This window comes from Mirounga leonina, unplaced genomic scaffold (assembly GCF_011800145.1).
Source record: "Mirounga leonina isolate KUSES-001 unplaced genomic scaffold, KU_Mleo_1.0 Mir_170, whole genome shotgun sequence".
Classification (NCBI taxonomy): Eukaryota; Metazoa; Chordata; class Mammalia; order Carnivora; family Phocidae; genus Mirounga; species Mirounga leonina.
In genome coordinates this window covers 26,232,817-26,251,076 of record NW_023270433.1, presented here as the reverse complement: position 1 = coordinate 26,251,076, position 18,260 = coordinate 26,232,817, and the positions used below count along the sequence as shown (strand labels likewise).

General features: G+C 38.7%; 1 protein-coding gene across 6 annotated transcripts in view; it reads left to right on the top strand.

Annotated features, from left to right (window-relative positions):
• The first annotated feature begins 1,088 nt into the window (after positions 1-1,088).
• Positions 1,089-18,260, top strand: part of FKTN (fukutin) — a 79,341-nt gene continuing 62,169 nt past the window's right edge. For 3 of the 6 annotated variants that reach the window (XR_004681250.1, XR_004681251.1, XM_035016151.1), the window contains exons 1-2: positions 8,692-9,140; positions 12,302-12,489. Coding sequence is in view for 4 of the 6 variants with exons in the window: in XM_035016151.1 (XP_034872042.1) it covers positions 12,385-12,489 (105 nt within the window). In the remaining 2 variants the exon portion in view is untranslated. Of the gene's footprint in view, positions 1,118-8,265; positions 8,282-8,691; positions 9,141-12,301; positions 12,490-18,260 lie in introns of those variants that run through there. The other 3 variants (XM_035016149.1, XM_035016150.1, XM_035016148.1) reach the window with 3 other exon arrangements.

The window sequence follows — 18,260 nt, the reverse complement described above, 5'->3', positions numbered from 1 at the left end:
GACTAGTGTATTTCATTTTTAAGGAATTATTATGAAGTCAAGAATTTTTATGTATTTGTAGTGTTTCAATCAGGAAGTTATTCATTTTGATGCTCAAATTTTCCCATCTTAGGTGTGTCAAGTTAGCACTTGTGTCCAGTAATCCCTTTAATCTTTGATAACTTCCTTCCTTTGGGTGTTACCTTTTTTGATTAATCTACCAACTACTAATTCTAAGTCTATAGAACTAGTTCTAAGAGGACGTCTACAAAATAAGCTTTACGTACACAGAAAATTTCTAGAAGGAAAAAATAAACGTAACAGGAAATGAGAAATTAAAACTTTTCATTATATACTGTTCCAAAGGAACGAAGTTTAGAGTTTTTAGTTTTTACTGTGGACTAATAATAGTAATTTTTGTAGAAACAACTTAAAATTACAGTATTTAGTGCTTTATAGTTTCCAAAATTCACGTCAAAATTGATACATATCTGATCCTTAACAATCCTTTGGATTACACTGTGAATTAAAAAAGCCAGGCCGGAACTGTATGCGTGTCTATTTCCAGACGTAAACCGGAGTTTAACAGTCCTCTGGAGCTTGGATGTCAGGCACCTCAACCTCATGAACTAAACGCAGCTAAATGCACCTCAACCTCATGAACTAAATCGCACTACATCCCCAGCCCCATCTCATCTGATGGTACCCTAAACAGAATTCAAGGAGTTATTCTGAATCTGCGTAGCACACGGACTAAAAAACTATTCGTTGTTTATCTGAAATTCACATTTTTAACTGGCATCCTATATTTTATCTGGCAAATTCACTCTTTAAGAAACAGCTCAGCTGGTGCCTCTCCAATTCTTGCCCCACCTCCTAAAATCTCACGTCGCCTCACTGCAGTTGTTACGTAGGCAGGCGATGGAAAGGGCTTTGGAATGCTAGGAAATCCTCAGGGATCAGTAAACTTTGGACGGTGAAAATGTGGCAGGAGCCCTAGACATGCAGAGGTCGGAGTCAGTTCAACGCGATCGTCTCCGACAGCTACCGCAATAGCCACGGCTCTGTACTTGACGGCACCTTTTGCAGCAGTTGCTGGGAATGCCGTAAAGCGGAGTTGCCGCCGCTGTTGGGTGAGGTAAGGTGTAGATGACGCCTCTTGGTCGCGGGGGATGGGAGGGTGCCTTCAGACAGGTATCGTCGGTGGCTCTGGTGCCCTCACCGGGCGTCCCCCAGCATTCTGAGCACCCACCTCCCCCAGCCCCCCAGCGGCCGAGGGGGCCACCGGCTGAGCGCGCTCCGGGCGGGGCGGGGGCACTCTGAGTCAGTTCACCACTGGGGCAGTCCTTCCCACGCTCCTGGGCGTGTCAGCAAGTAAAATCCGCATCCTGGGACAGGCTCAGTTTTGGAGAGCGATCCAGACCCTCGTAGGACTTTGCCTGACGTTTGAGCAGGGCCCTGAAAGCCATCTCAGGATTTGCGAGAGCACAGGCACTGGGGGGTGGGGGGGTGGAGAGCGCTGCAGGTTGTGGGCCCAATGTGTGCAAGGGTGCAGAAGCATGAAAGGAACGACTGGGTTTGGGCAGCACCGCGTACATATTAGGGTAATGGCTGGAGGAATGGGTGCAGAGAAGGGAACGCTAGGAATGTGGCGGCTGCTAACGTTGGGTCTCAACCGGGAAGGACCTTGATGCTCTCTGAGTGTGGAGTTCTTCCACCGGCACTGGGGAACTACAACAGTTTTATAGAGAGGGATAATTTTTTTTTTTTAATTTTATTGTGTTATGTTAGTCACCATCCAATACATCATTGGTTTTTGATGTGGTGATCCACGATCCATTGTTTTCGTATAACACCCAGTGCTCCATGCAGTACGTGCCCTCCTTAATACCCATCATCGGGCTAACCAATCCCCCCTCCCCCCTCCCCTCTAAAACCCTGTTTGTTTCTCAGAGTCCATAGTCTCTCATGGTTCATCTCTCCCTCCAATTCCCCCGCCCATTTTTCCCTTCCTTCTAATGTCCTCCATGATATTCCTTATGTTCCACAAATAAGTGAAACCATATGATGATTGACTTTCTCTGCTTGACTTATTTCACTTAGCATAATCTTAGAGAGGGATAATTTAATTAACCATCTCTCATTTTGATGCTTTCCCTGTGGGTTCAACTTTTAGTTCATTTGGGGAATATTTACTGAACCCCTTTTTGTGCTTCATAACGGATGGATGCTGCTAGCCATGCTAAAGTTTCATATGGCTTTGATGTCTGCCTTTTGTTTGCACTGTCAGTTGGGGGGATGTCTGGAAAGACTGGATATGTGTAGAGGTGGTTGTTCCAGGCTTTGAATAGGAGTGAGGAGAACTGAGTTCAGAATTCATCACCATCAGTTTCTCAGGTAACATGAGGCAAGTCACTTCTCTCAGGGCCTTGGTTTTCTCAGATGTAAAAAGAGGACCTACATGATGTAGGGAAATGAGGGAGGCCTAGTAGAAAAGACTGGGATACTCTGGGGTTGGGTAAGGTTTGAATCATCAGGAACCATCTCTGTTGAGCATCTTGGGTAAAGATAGAAAAGTCAAGGAAGAGGCATTCATATTTATTTATTTATTTATTTATTTATTTAACTTATTTTAGAGGGTGGGGGAGGGTCAGAAGGGGAGGGAAACAGAGAATCTGAAGCAGACTCTGCATTGAGGGGGAGCCTGTGGAGGGTTCAGGGCTTGATCTTATGACCTGAGATCATGACTTGAGCCCAAACCAGGAGTCGGACATTTAACTGACTGAGAGACCCAGGTGCCCCGAGGCATTCATATTTTAGAGTCTGTTTCTGGCTAGGTTTCAAGGGCATAGAGGACTTGGGAAGGATGGCACTGGATATCAAAGGAATCCCAAGTGGAAAGAAAGTGCAGTATGTGTGAAAAGGAAGAAAAAGGAGTAAGAGACATGTCAGCAATATATAGGACTTGATTTCTTGTATCTAGGTGATTGATACTTAGAACCTGGGTTTTGAAAAAGTGAATTTAAGTGCCGTTGACAAAAATAAGCATTTTATCAGAGTTCTAGCATGCAATAATGTATTGGCAGTAAGGTGATGCAGGTTGTAGCTCTGGAGGTTGCCAATAATTAGCTTCTTGGGCTATCATTTAATTCTTCTAGAACCTATTCTCTGTAAAATGATATTGTTGGACAAGGTGGTCTCTCCTCTAAAGCCTGTAAAACTTGAGTCTAAGAATGGAGAACAACCTTCTGAAATGGGGGAGGGAGATGGTTGATGGAGAATGAAATGGTTAATTTTGAACATACTGAATTTGAGGTGTAGGAAATAGAGTTGGAAATATAGGCAGATGGAGTTCATAGACTGGAACTTAAATAGTGAGTTTTCTCTCAGAGGTGGTAGTTAAAAATCTGGAAGTAAATTTGCTTTGAGGGATAGATTCTAGAGTAACTAGGGGATGCGCCCATTTATGGGTGGCTAGAAAAATGACTGAAGGAGACACGTGGCTCTCAGAGCAAGGACTCGTTTTAAAAAAGATTACGTGTAGCCATAGTAGATTGTTGAGGCCAACGTTTTTATTAAAATAATTTAACAGCATTTGCAGCAAATATTAAGCACCCATTTCTGGGAACACTGGCAGAAAATAAATATAATCTCCATTGTCTATTCAGAAGTAATATCATTACATATTTATTTATTCAACAAATATTTATGTGTTTCAGGCACTGCCGGGTGCTAAGGATATACTGATGAACAAGGCAGATGTTGTTCCTATTATTCGTGCATGTAAGGGCCTTAGCTTCTAGGTCAGTGTTTTTCAAATTTTAGCATATGTAAGAATCACCTGAGGATCTTGTTAAAATGTAGATTCTAAATCAGTAAGTCTGTGGTAGGGTCTCTATGTATTTTTGACAAACTCCAACATGATGCTGATGTTGCTGGTCTGAGGACCATGCTTTTAAGTTGCAAAGATCTAGATCCTGTCTGGCAAATGTGGCAGTTATTAAACCACTGCTACTACCCACCATCTGTTTTTTTTTTTACTTTTTTTATTGTTATGTTAATCCCCATACATTACATCATTAGTTTTAGATGTAGTGTTCCATGATTCATTGTTTGTGCATAACACCCAGTGCTCCATGCAGAACGTGCCCTCCTCAATACCCATCACCAGGCTAACCCAACCTCCCACCCCCCTCCCCTCTAGAACCCTCAGTTTGTTTTTCAGAGTCCATCGTCTTCATGGTTCGTCTCCCCCTCCGATTTCCCCCCCTTCATTCTTCCCCTCCTGCTACCTTCTCTTTTTTTTTTTCCTTAACATATATTGCATTATTTGTTTCAGAGGTACAGATCTGAGAGTCAACAGTCTTGCACAATTCACAGCGCTTACCAGAGCACATACCCTCCCCAGTGTCTATCACCCAGTCACCCCCTCCCTCCCACCCCATCCCCCACTCCAGCAACCCTCAGTTTGTTTCCTGAGATTAAGACTTCCTCATATCAGTGAGGTCATATGATACATGTCTTTCTCTGTTTGACTTATTTCGCTCAGCATAATACCCTCCAGTTCCATCCATGCCGTTGCAAATGGCAAGATCTCATTCCTTTTGATGGCTGCATAATATTCCATTGTCATCTGTTTTTATTAATAATTTCATTGCCTTTATGAAAATAATGTATGATCATTATAACAATATTGGGACAGTATAGAAAAGCATAAAGAATGATGTAAAAAATCACCCATTTCCCCCACCTAGACATTATTGGTATTTTGGTGAATATCCATCCAGATTTTATATGTGTGCATATGTTCACACTTTATATATTGTCTTAAGTACTTGATACATTCTGAGCCCTGTGTTTGATTCTGTTAGCTGTATAATTTTACTAAGCTCAGTACCCACACGTTAACCAAGCAATTAAGTACTTGCATTCTTGAGAGGAAGACTCTACTCAGTTTAAAATAACTTGGCTTAACACCATTCTGTTACTCAAAAAATGGGAAGGTATTAACATAATTAAAGCTTATAACGTGTAAGCTATAGTAAATGAGTACTTGTTAATTGACTCAGAATGAAAGACTTAAAAGCTTTTTTTATAACTTTTTTTTTAAAATATTTGAAAATCAATTGATGTTCACATAGGCGAAGGCACCCAGATGAGATGGTACTGTATCAGCGGATTCATATAAAAGAATAGTACAAAATCAGCCATAGGAGGTCTTAAAGTAGAGGAAGTGACACAAAGAGGTACGTTAGAAATAATTTGACTTTGATCCCTAAGATGGGTATTTTGAGGACTGGTAGTAGGATATTCATGTAGGAGGCTTTCTATCTAGACAGAGGTAATAAGGCCCTTAAATGAGGCTAACTATATGCAAATGGAAAAGAAATGACAGCTTTTAGAGGCACTGAGAGGGATACACAGTTTGTTGACTCATTAGATACAGAGTTAGAACCACAAAAACTATTTTGTTTTGAACATAAGTAATTGAGAATATAGGGATACTATTAACAGAATAGATGGTCAAGTCATGGAAGAAATCTGGTGTGAAGGCGGACAGTGATTCATTTTAGGTGTTAGTGGAATGTTCAAGAAGACATATCCAGCAGTTAGCTGGAATATTTATAAGTCGTAATTAACCAGTAGATTATGGGACGTATCCCTAATAAAATGATTAAGAACAGGAGAATGTAAAGAGAACTTCCATCTGGATTTTATATCCAGGAGAGTATCGTAGGCATATTAGATGACATGGCTTTCTTCACCTTTTTACTTTGCCCTTGTAATATCAGTCCCCTCCTATCTTCACTTCCTTTCTTAGCTAGACTTTCTTATCTAGGTTTATCATTTCAGACACTCTTTGCAGAACCTTATCATTCCCTAGTCATTTAGAACGGAGTCACTATATATTTGCAATTTTTCTGGAGCATTAAATAGACCAATTTTTTTTTTTTTTTTTAAATCCCAGGTGTCAGCATGTTGAGGTAGAGGTTATATTGCAGAGGGTTAAGAAGTAAATGAGTGTTAAGCAGTTAAAGAGAATTCTTAACCCCGTGCAGTCTAACCTTAACCCCCAGGCTACAGATAACTCAAGAAGTTAGCCCTGAAAGAAAAGGAAATGACCAATATGAAAGACCGGCAGTATTTAGGGAAGATTGGGTAGCATCTATTGCTACTGGGCCTTCTTTTGCTTATAGCAGCTGGAAATGTTGATTTTTTTTCATGTCTTAACCTTGAATACATTTGTAGAAGCATTTTCTCTTTGTGCTTTCTAAAATGCTGCCTCATTTCTCTAATCATGCCTTTGCCTAATTGCATTGCCCTCTTCTCTGTAGGTTAGCCTCCTGTTTTATTTTGCAGTGCAAGCCATATTTGAATTTCAGTTCTGTCGGATTCATACCACCCATGTCTCCCTCTCCTTTCTCTCATGTCCCTGAATAAGTTGGGACCTAGCAGCATTGAGGGGAACAGGCTAGCACACAGCATCTGTGAACCTAAATTAGGTGTCAGGGCTGATATTTCTTGTCAGAGGGCCTCTAATGTCGAGAGAGATGATCCAGAAGGCAGGAGTAGGGAAAAGTGGAATAAAAAAGTCAGGCAGTTAGACATTCTTTCAGACAGATCCTTACTGATGATTCTCAAAGGCGTGGTGGTGGTGGTGGTCATGGGATGTCAGGTAAGCCAGGTGTCAGAGTCTTTCATTGCCATTATCTGCAAAAAAACCAAATAATGTAAAACGGGCAAATGGGAAGCCGAAAGAACATGAAATGCTGCTCTTGGCTGTAGAGAGAGCCTGGGAACTTGTCTTGAATTCCGCATCCTGTACATTTCCTTTCACATTTGTGTATAGCTTTGATCTACCACCAGTTTTTTTCCAAACTTTTTCATGTCTTGACACATAGTGAAATTGATAATAAAGGATATAAGAACGTGTTCGTTCGTGGCTGGAGATGACCAGTTTTGGGCTCTGGCTACCCCAGGCCCAAAGAACGAGAGGATTGATAGTTCTGACACGTATAACCCATTAAAGATTCGTTGGGAAGCAGATATACCCATTCCTTTCTTCAATGCCAATTCTCAGTTTATGGCACTAGTGATGGCAGGCTTCCATGTCATCTGAGACACATTCTGTGCTGTAATATACCATACTTACATTAACCTTCTCATATTTGCATTAGAACTTGAAGATACTTGAGTTACTTAAACCTCCTAACTCCTCTTAGTGTCGCATTATATATTTTTCTGAAAACATTTGCTTTTTTCCCTTTATTTTCCCCTCGTTTTATTATCTCTGCAATACTTGTTCCCTTTTTCATTAGACATGATATACTGTCTTCTTTAGGAAGTTTTCCCTAAGTATAAGTAAAAAAAATACATTACTTATCCTCCCCAGAACTTTTATTATGATAGGTAAAATATAACATGTAAAAAGAAATGTATACACAATGTTTTTATTTTGCTTCTATTTTGCCATAGTTCTCCATATGTTATTTTTAAATGTTTCTTGTTCAGGAGTTGGAACAAAGTATGGGCTTTAAATTCTAAAAAAAAAAAAATCACTCTTTCATATTTCATATTTTGCTTTAACATAGAAGTTCCTGCAGGACAGAGTACTTTTTAAAATAGAAACTTTAAAAAATAATTTTGTGTACTCTTGAGCGTTGTGCAATGTATTTGAGTATACTTAGCATACATGTTATTTCTTTATATTAATTCAGCCAGTTTTAGACTGGTAGGGGGAATGATTCATAGGTACTAATAAGTATAATTCAAAATGGAAGGTGGTAAAAGCCTCTCCTTGTGCTCCCGTAGTAATTTGTGCCTACTCCTTCATAACAATTACACTGTTTACATTGCCCCCATATTTGCCTCTGATAGGGTCTATCACAAACTAGATGTGGGGGTGGTAAGGAATGGGGTTTGTGCATTTTGGAAAAAACTTCTATGCTATTCTTTAGGTACATCACACCTTCCATCACCATCAACATCACCATTCTTCTTTTGAAAACTTCTACTCATCTCTAAACTCTTAGAAAATAGGAAACTGTATCTTATTTATCATTTTATCTCCAGCTCTTAGCTTTTTGTGGCATCCGTGCTTGTAAGGTAGACAGTAAATATTCCCAGCAGGAAGGTAAAACTAGGAGTTTAAAGGTAGGAGAGATTAATTTTGACTCGGAAGAGCATGAAAGACTTTATAAAAGGGTTACCCAAGAGGAGTTATGAAAAGAGGTGTTGAGCTAGTTTTATGGAAATGGATGAGAGCATTTCACACAAGAGGGATGAGCAAAAGCAGAGGCAGGTAAGTGTGGTATGTATTCCAGGAATTCTTGGGCAAAAATTTCAGAGTGTGTGAAGTGGGAGAAGCCTACAGAATTTGCCTGTGTTCAGTCGGATTGTGAATACTCTTGTATGGAATTGGAACTTCATTTGTAGGTGGTAGAGAGTCACTGAAAAATTTTTATCATGGCATAACTTAATTCATCTTATCATCAACTTGGTATATTTGTCACTGTGTAGGTGAGGTTATGGGTAGGTAGAAAGTGCAGACTGGGGCTTCAGTTAAAATTAGCATATTAGGTACAGTTAGAGTCTAAATTAGAATGACAGTGAAGAAAGAAGAGGGAATTGATGCCAGAGATATTTTAGAGGAAAAATCACTAAGTCTTGGCCTCTCTTTTTTTAAGTATCACATTTTTCATTTTAAAGTGGTAACTACATTCCTAATAAAGAGATTGTGCTAGTGAAAAGGAATGTTTTGACAGGTGAATACTCTTCTTTTGCAATTGAATTGCCTTGGCATTTATAGAAAATAAGTAAAGTTAATTGGATATCATCTTAATAATAGTAGAGTTAAGTGATGATATGTGTTGGAGGTTTATTTTATGTTAAGAATTAATTATAGATTAGAGACATGTCCAAACAAGAGAACAAGACAATAATTTGGACCTTATGTTTCTATAGTAGTGTATGTAGGCCTTTTATGCTTTCTTTCTATTTATTAATTCAGGCATAGAAGAGTCTCAATTACGGCACACTCTGAATGCCACTTTAGAAAATTACAGAGGAATCAGTATACAATATGTTGATGCACCATTTAATATAACTACAAGAAACTGAGCTGAAATATTGAAAATGAAGGATATTCTTCTTGTCATCTTGTGAGCTACTTTTATCAGAGTACTTGTTTTATTTTAACAGATTTTAACTGACAGCAAAAACTAATGTCATCATCAGTGTTATTTTATATATGTTGCTAGTTTTTATAGTTTGAGGAAACAGAACATGATTGTGATTTATTCAGTTGTTTTTGCTCTATATTACTGTTGGTATCATTTCTCTTAAGTAGTTTGTTGACTTTATATAATATCGTGTTTGCTTCATGTAGGCTTCGGCTCTGGAAGCTCCTTTGTATTGTTTTAAAACTCTAAACCAAGACTTTTGATTTTTTAAGATGGCAGAGTAGAGACATTTATGCCCTCTTCTATCTGAAATTACCTGAAACAACAAGGAGAATGAGAGACAGAGATTACATCTTTGATGAGACCAGAAATCCTATAACCCCAAATCAAAATATTTGAGAAATGGTTGTCAAATGTAAGCAGAAGGAGATTAAAAGAGGATGCTAGTAGGAAGAGATCTCAAAGCTTGCAGAGCAACGTGTGAGAGATCATCTGTTCACAGTGGGTCAGGATGTATAGGAAGGCAGTGAGAGCGTCCTTGGATTGTTTGGCTGCATGAACTAGCAGGAAAGGAAGAGCAAATGAGAAAACACACAGATAAGCCATCTTTGCAGAACACACTTTCTTGGTGAGGCAAGAAGTGATGGCTAAACAGCTTTCTCTGTCTTGTTCTCAGACACATTCTCTTTGTCTCTCTCTCATTCACACACACATGCGCAAAACACTCTGTCATAAATGCTTTCTTGTACATCAGTGACTATCTTCTGGTCTAGAACCAAGCCTGCTTCTTCCTTCCACAGTCCTCTTGCAAATAACTGATCCTAGTAGAGTTCACATCGTTCACAGGTAAATAATAAAAAGGAAACAAGCACAGTATCTACACAAAAATGCTGCAAGAAAAAAGGAAAAAAGAAACAGGGGAAAACAAGTGAAAAAGAACCCATGAGAAAACTGTATTGGCCTAACAAATTTGATGAAACAATCACTTCTTGAAAAAAATAGACAAAGTTTATTGACCAGGGAGAAATAGTAAGACAACAGGATCTGATAAATCATATTCTGGCAGAGCTCAAGAAAGAAAAGGAGAAAAATAAAATCAGAAATAAATGGCCATATTGGAAGCAAAAAGAATTAACATTGTTGAGAAGTCAGAAAAGGCCATGACGACAGGCTTTTGAAAGTTGAACAAAGTGAAATGAGAATGAAAAGAGATGAAACAAAAGCCCAATTGTGTTCTGGAAATAGAGAATTCAACATTAGACCAGAAAAATATTCAAACATATAACTTAAGAAACTTCCCACTAAAGAAATCTTAGTTCTACAGATCAAAAGGGCATGTAATAAAAATTAGTATACATTAACCCTTGAACAGTGTGGGGATTAGGGACACCGAGCCCCCCCCATGCAGTTGAAAATCTCTGTGTTAACTTTTGACTCCCCCAAATTTTAACTACTAATAGCCTACCATTGACCAGAAGACTTATTGATAACATAAACAGTTGATTAACACATATTTTGTATATGTATTATATATCGTATATTTACAATAAAGTAAGCTAGAGAAAAGACAGTGTTATTAAGAAAATCATAAGGATGAGAAAATACATTTACAGTACTGTAAAAAATCCACGTATAAGTGGATCCATGTAATTCAGACCCGTGTTCAAGAGTCAGCTGTACAGTCATCAACATCAATATGTAATCTAGTTTTTAAAAAATTGGATTTCAGAGGTAAAGAGTGCATTCTCTGTTCACACCATTAAAAGGGTCAATTTACCTGTAGGGGAGTCCTGGGGGAAGGATCAGATATTGTCAAGGGGATATTTAGCATTATAGAACAGTGGTACAAAGCCTATAAGTCATCAGGGGAAAGAAAGTATGATCTCAGCCAAACTATCAGTTGACAAGTGTATTTGAACAATGTAAGAACTCAAGGTAAATAGTATCTATAAGTTTTTTGATAAAGTATAAGAAGATGAATTTCAGCCATCCAGTAGATGAATGGAGATGATTCAGCAAAAGGATTGGCAGGAAGGTAGGATGAACAAGAACAAATTAACTGTGAGATTTGTAGTAACAGAGTATAATAGAACTGTTACAGGGTAGAAATAACTAATAAAGTCAAGAATGAAGGAGAAGAAAAAGCAGGAGAGTAAGTATAAATTTGCTGATTTCCTCTTATTTGTCAGCTGGAGAACAAAGGACAAAAAGTTTAGACATCAAGTAATGGAGGTGTTAGTATATTTAAAGGAATAAAGATGAACACTTGAAGAACTAAATATAATATGTTTAACCAAAATCAAATAGTGCATAGGAGGTACAAAGAAGTAGAACTATATTAAATTTCTTATCTTAAATAGATGCAACCAAAGATGAAAGAATAAAAATTTTTATCTTTACACTTTACATTTGCAAAAAAACTGAAAACATATATGGGATATTTATAAAAACTGACCATATCCTAGATCACAAAAAAACAACAAAAAGCTATCATACAGATGATGTTTCTTCTTTCTTTTTTTTTTTTAAAGATTATTTATCAGAGAGCGAGAGAGAGCACAAGCAGGGGAACAGCAAGCAGAGGGAGAGGGAGAAGCAGGCTCTCTGCTGAGCAGGGAGCCCGATGCGGGACTCGATCCCAGGACCCTGGGATCATGACCTGAGCTGAAGGCAGCCGCTTAACCGACTGAGGCACCCAGGCACCCCAGATGATGTTTCTTGACCAAAAATTTTCTCAATTTCTTCTATGGAAGTGGTTCTTAATATGGTCAACAGCATCAGCATGGCCTGGCAACTTGTCAGAAATGCAAATTCAGAAGCCCCATGCCAGATCTACTGAATCAGAAGCTGTAGGAAAAGCCCCCAAATCTCTGCTGGTCAGGTTTTACAGATATCCCATTTATGTTTGTTATTTGCAGTTGTTATTTGTAGAATGCCATGATAAATATTTTTGTTCTTTCATGTTTGGTCTCATATCTAATTATTTAGGAGAGGAAATTAGTAAATCAAAGAATGTTCCGTAGAACTTTAGGTAACTTTTTCTTTGTTGTAGTGCTGGTTATTAGAGGTGGAAAAATTAAAAGTAGGTTTTGTTTCTTTAGAAATATCTTTTTTGTTTACAATATCTTTTTTGTTTACAGAAAGCAAGATTATCTTCTTATTCAAAAAAGATGAAACGAACACGGTTACTCTCAAAAGACAACCAAGTGAGCACCTTAGACTAATGAGTAGAATCAATAAGAACGTGATTTTGGCGCTTTTAACTTTGACAAGTTCTGCATTTCTACTGTTTCAGTTGTACTACTACAAGCACTATTTATCAGCAAAGGTAATATTTTTTCTCTTTTCTCATCATTAGGGAAATTAGTTTATTTTAGTACAGTGTACTTCTCCCTCCCATTCTAGGGGAGGATACTTCTCTGTTCTAGTTGACCTTGACCATGAGACTTACTTTGGCTCGTGGAATGTTATAGACATACGCAGAAATTTCAAAGGGGCTGTTATGGTATGACTTGCCCTTTGTGTATCCCTGACTTGCCAGGAGAAGAATGTGCCCTGGGTAGATCCTGTCCCTCCAGTCTGGGCCCTGGATGGGATTTATGAAGCAGACCAAAGCATAGCTTCCTGGCTGACTTGCAGATCTGACAGAAAATAAATGCATATTAGCCTTTAAGACTGGGACAAGCCCAACTGGAGCTACCCAGGCACCCCTATGAGCTATTATTTTTATTATTATCTTCAATTTTATAATCAGAAGTAGTATTTGTTATATCATGTCCATGGCATACAAATTGCCTTAGTAATAAGCACCATATTCATTAAGCAGAATTGAACAAAATAAGGCATAAAATTAAATAAAGCTCAGTAAACCTGTATACTATTAAATTTGCAAAGTTTGTATTATTTGTATTAGAGTTCTTGTTTTTTATGTTCACTATTAAAATAGGTAGAAATGATGACATCTAAGTTCTGAAATACCAAAGGTTACTTTTATTAAAAAATATGGAAAATACATTAAGCTATTCCTAATCAAGTAATTTTGCATTCTATAAAATGGAGCTTTAAACTTTATTAATTCAAAACTTTATTTAAAAGTTGCCATTTGCCAGGCATTTTGACAGGGTGATAGAAGCAATGAGAAATGGTTCCTCTCTTCCATTTATTTATAATTTGTTGGGGATGGATGCTACTGGAAGTATAGATGCTTCTTGTATGTTATTAGTGTGAAGATAAAATATTATCTATAAGGAATACTAGTAGTTTATGCCAACAGGAAAAAAATTCTTTATTTAAAAATAGTAGGTGTAGTTAGAGTAATAGATGCTGAAGCTCCCAACTTTTTATTTTTTATTTATTTTTATTGTTATGTTAATCACCATACATTACATCATTAGTTTTTGATGTAGTGTTCCATGATTCATTGTTTGCATATAACACTCAGTGCTCCATGCAGAACGTGCCCTCTTTAATACCCATCACCAGGCTAACCCATCCTCCCACCACCCACCCCTCTAGAACCCTCAGTTTATTTTTCAGAGTCCATCGTCTCTCATGGTTCGTCTACCCCTCCGATTTCCCCCCCTTCATTCTTCCCCTCCTGCTACCTTCTTCTTCTTATTTTTTTTAATTTTTTAAATTTTTTAAATTTTTTTATTTTTTAAAGATTTTATTTATTTATTTGAGAGAGAGAGAATGAGAGAGAGCACATGAGAGGGAGGAGGGTCAGAGGGAGAAGCAGACTCCCTGCCAAGCAGGGAGCCCGATGTGGGACTCGATCCAGGGACTCCAGGATCATGACCTGAGCCGAAGGCAGTCACTTAACCAACTGAGCCACCCAGGCGCCCTTTTTTTTTTTTAATGTATAATGTATTATTTGCTTCAGAGGTAGAGATCTGTGATTCAGCAGTCTTGCACACTTCACAGCGCTCACCGTAGCACATACCCTCCCCAATGTCTGTTACCCAGCCACCCCATCCCTCCCACCTCCCACCACTCCAGCAACCCTCAGTTTGTTTCCTGAGATTAAGAATTCCTCATATCAGTGAGGTCATATGATACATGTCTTTCTCTGATACATGTCTTACTTTGCTCAGCATAATACTCTCCAGTTTCATCCACGTCGTTGCAGATGCCAAGATTTCATTCTTTTTGATGGCTGCATAATATTCCATTGTATATATATACCACCTCTTCTTTATCCATTCATCTGTCGATGGACATCTTGGCTATTTCCATGGTTTGGCTATTGTGGACATTGCTGCTATAAACATTGGGGTGCACGTACCCCTTTGGATCCCTACATTTGTATCTTTGGGGTAAATACCCAGTAGTGCCATTGCTGGATCATATGGTAGCTCTATTTTCACCTTTTTGAAGAACCTCCATACTGTTTTCCAGAGTGGCTGCACCAGCTTGCATTCCCACCAACAGTGTAGGAGGGTTCCCCTTGCTCTGCATCCCCGCCAACATCTGTCATTTCCTGACTTGTTAATTTTAGCCATTCTGACTGGTGTGAGGTGATATCTCATTGAGGTTTTGATTTGTGGATTTCCCTGATGCTGAGCGATGTTGAGCACTTTTTCATGTGTCTGTTGGCCGTTTGGATGTCTTCTTTGGAAAAATGTCTGTTCATGTCTTCTGCCCATTTCTTGATTGGATCATTTGTTCTTTGGGTGTTGAGTTTAACAAATTCTTTATAGATTTTGGATACTAGCCCTTTATCTGATATGTCATTTGCAAATATCTTCTCCCATTCTGTCGGTTGTCTTTTGGTTTTGTTGACTGTTTCTTTTGCTGTGCAAAAGCTTTTTATCTTGATGAGGTCCCAATAGTTCATTTTTGCCCTTGCTTCCCTTGCCTTTGGCGATGTTTCTAGGAAGAAGTTCCTGCGGCTGAGGTCAAAGAGGTTGCTGCCTGTGTTCTCCTTTAGGATGTTGATGGACTCCTGTCTCACATTTAGGTCTTCCAACCATTTTGAGTCTATTTTTTTATTTTTTAAAGATTTTATTTATTTATTTGAGACAGAGAGAATGAGAGAGAGAGAGCACATGAGAGGGGGGAGGGTCAGAGGGAGAAGGAGGCTCCCTGCCGAGCAGGGAGCCCGATGCGGGACTCGATCCAGGGACTCCAGGATCATGACCTGAGCCGAAAGCAGTCGCTTAACCAACTGAGCCACCCAGGCGCCCCATTTTGAGTCTATTTTTGTGTGTGGTATAAGGAAATGGTCCAGTTTCATTCTTCTGCATGTGGCTGTCCAATTTTCCCAACACCATTTGTTGAAGAGACTGTCTTTTTTCCATTGGACATTCTTTCCTGCTTTGTCAAAGATGAGTTGACCGTAGAGTTGAGGGTCCATTTCTGGGCTCTCTATTCTGTTGCATTGATCTATGTTTCTGTTTTTGTGCCAGTACCATACTGTCTTGATGATGACAGCTTTGTAATAGAGCTTGAAGTCCGGAATTGTGATGCCACCAGCTTTGCTTTTCTTTTTCAACATTCCTCTGGCTATTTGAAGTCTTTTCTGGTTCCATACAAATTTTAGGATTATTCCATTTCTTTAAAAAAGTTGATGGTATTTTGATGGGGATTGCATTGAATGTGTCGATTGCTCTAGGTAGTATTGACATCTTCACAGTATTTGTTCTTCCAATCCATGAGAATGGAATGTTTTTCCACTTCTTTGTGTCTTCCTCAATTTCATTCATGAGTATTTTATAGTTTTCTGAGTACAGATTCTTTGCCTCTTTGGTTAGATTTATTCCTAGGTATCTTATGGTTTTGGGTGCAATTGTAAATGCGATCGACTCCTTAATTTCTCTTTCTTCTGTCTTGTTGGTGTATAGGAATGCCACTGATTTCTGTGCATTGATTTTATATCCTGCCACTTTACTGAATTGCTGTATGAGTTCTAGCAGTTTTGGGGTGGAGTCTTTGGGGTTTTCCACATAAAATATCATATCATCTGCAAACAGTGAGAGTTTGACTTCTTCTTTGCCGGTTTGGATGCCTTTTATTTCTTTTTGTTGTCTGATTGCTGTGGCTAGGACTTCTAATACTATGTTGAATAGCAGTGGTGATAGTGGACATCCTTGCCGCGTTCCTGACCTTAGGGGGAAAGCTCTCAGGTTTTCCCCATTGAGAATGATATTCGCTGTGGGTTTTTCATAGATGGCTTTTATGATGTTGAGGTATGTACCCTCTATGCCTATACTCTGAAGAGTTTTGATCAAGAACCGATGCTGTACTTCGTCAAATGCTTTTTCTGCATCTATTGAGAGGATCATATGGTTCTTGTTCTTTCTTTTATTAATGTATTGTATCACATTGATTGATTTGTGGATGTTGAACCAACCTTGCAGCCCAGGGATAAATCCCACTTGGTCGTGGTGAATAATCCTTTTAATGTACTGTTGGATCCTATTGGCTAGTATTTTGGTGAGAATTTTTGCATCCATGTTCACCAAGGATATTGGTCTCTAATTCTCCTTTTTGATGGGGTCTTTGTCTGGTTTGGGGATCAAGGTAATGGTGGCCTCATAAAACGAGTTTGGAAGTTTTCCTTCCATTTCAATTTTTTGGAATAGTTTCAGAAGAATGGGTATTAATTCTTCTTTAAAAGTTTGGTAAAATGCCCCTGGGAAGCCATCTGGCCCTGGGCTTTTGTTTTTTGGGAGATTTTTGATGACTGCTTCAATTTCCTTAGTGGTTATAGGTCTGTTCAGGTTTTCTAGTTCTTCCTGGTTCAGTTTCGTAGTTGATACATCTCTAGGAATACATCCATTTCTTCCAGGTTATCTAATTTGCTGGCATAGAGTTGTTCATAATATGTTCTTATAATTGTTTGTATTTCTTTGGTGTTGGCTGTGATCTCTCCTCTTTCATTCATGATTTTGTTGATTTGGGTCATTTCTCTTTTCTTTTTGATAAGTCTGGCCAGGGGTTTATCAATCTCGTTAATTCTTTCAAAGAGCCAGCTCCTTGGTTTGTTGATCTGTTCTACTCTTCTTTTGGTTTCTATTTCATTGATTTCTGCTCTGATCTTTATTATTTCTCTTCTCCTGCTGGGTTTAGGCTTTATTTGCTGTTCTCTCTCCAGCTCCTTTAGGTGTAGGGTTAGGTTGTGTACTTGAGACCTTTCTTGTTTCTTGAGAAAGGCTTGTATTGCTATATACTTTCCTCTTAGGACTGCCTTTGCTGCCTCCCAAAGATTTTGAACAGTTGTGTTTTCATTTTCATTAGTTTCCATGAATTTTTTCAATTCTTCTTTAATTTCCTGGTTGACCCATTCGTTCTTTTTTTTTAAAGATTTTATTTATTTATTTGAGAGAGAGAGAATGAGAGACAGAGAGCATGAGAGGGAGGAGGGTCAGAGGGAGAAGCAGACTCCCCGCTGAGCAGGGAGCCTGATGCGGGACTCGATCCCGGGACTCCAGGATCATGGCCTGAGCCGAAGGCAGTTGCTTAACCAACTGAGCCACCCAGGCGCCCCGACCCATTCATTTTTTAGTAGGATGCTCTTTAGCCTCCATGTATTTGAGTTCTTTCTGACTTTCCTCTTATGATTGAGTTCTAATTTCAAAGCATTGTGGTCTGAAAATATACAGGGAATGATCCCAGTCTTTTTGTACTGGTTGAGACCTGATTTGTGAGCTAGGATGTGATCTATTCTGGAGAATGTTCCATGGGCACTAGAGAACAATGTGTATTCTGTTGCTTTGGGATGGAATGTTCTGAAGAGGTCTGTGAAGTCCATTTGGTCCAGTGTGTCATTTAAAGTCTATTTCCTTGTTGATCTTTTGCTTAGATGATCTGTCCATTTCAGTGAGGGGGGTGTTAAAGTCCCCCACGATTATTGTATTGTTGTTGATGTGTTTCTTTGCTTTTGTTATTAATTGGCTTATATAATTGGCTGCTCCCATGTTAGGGGCATAGATATTTACAATTGTTAGATCTTCTTGTTGGATAGACCCTTTAAGTAGGATATAGTGTCCTTCCTCATCTCTTACTATAGTCTTTGGTTTAAAATCTAATTTGTCTGATATAAGGATTGCCACCCCAGCTTTCTTTTGGTGTCCATTAGCATGGTAAATGGTTTTCCAC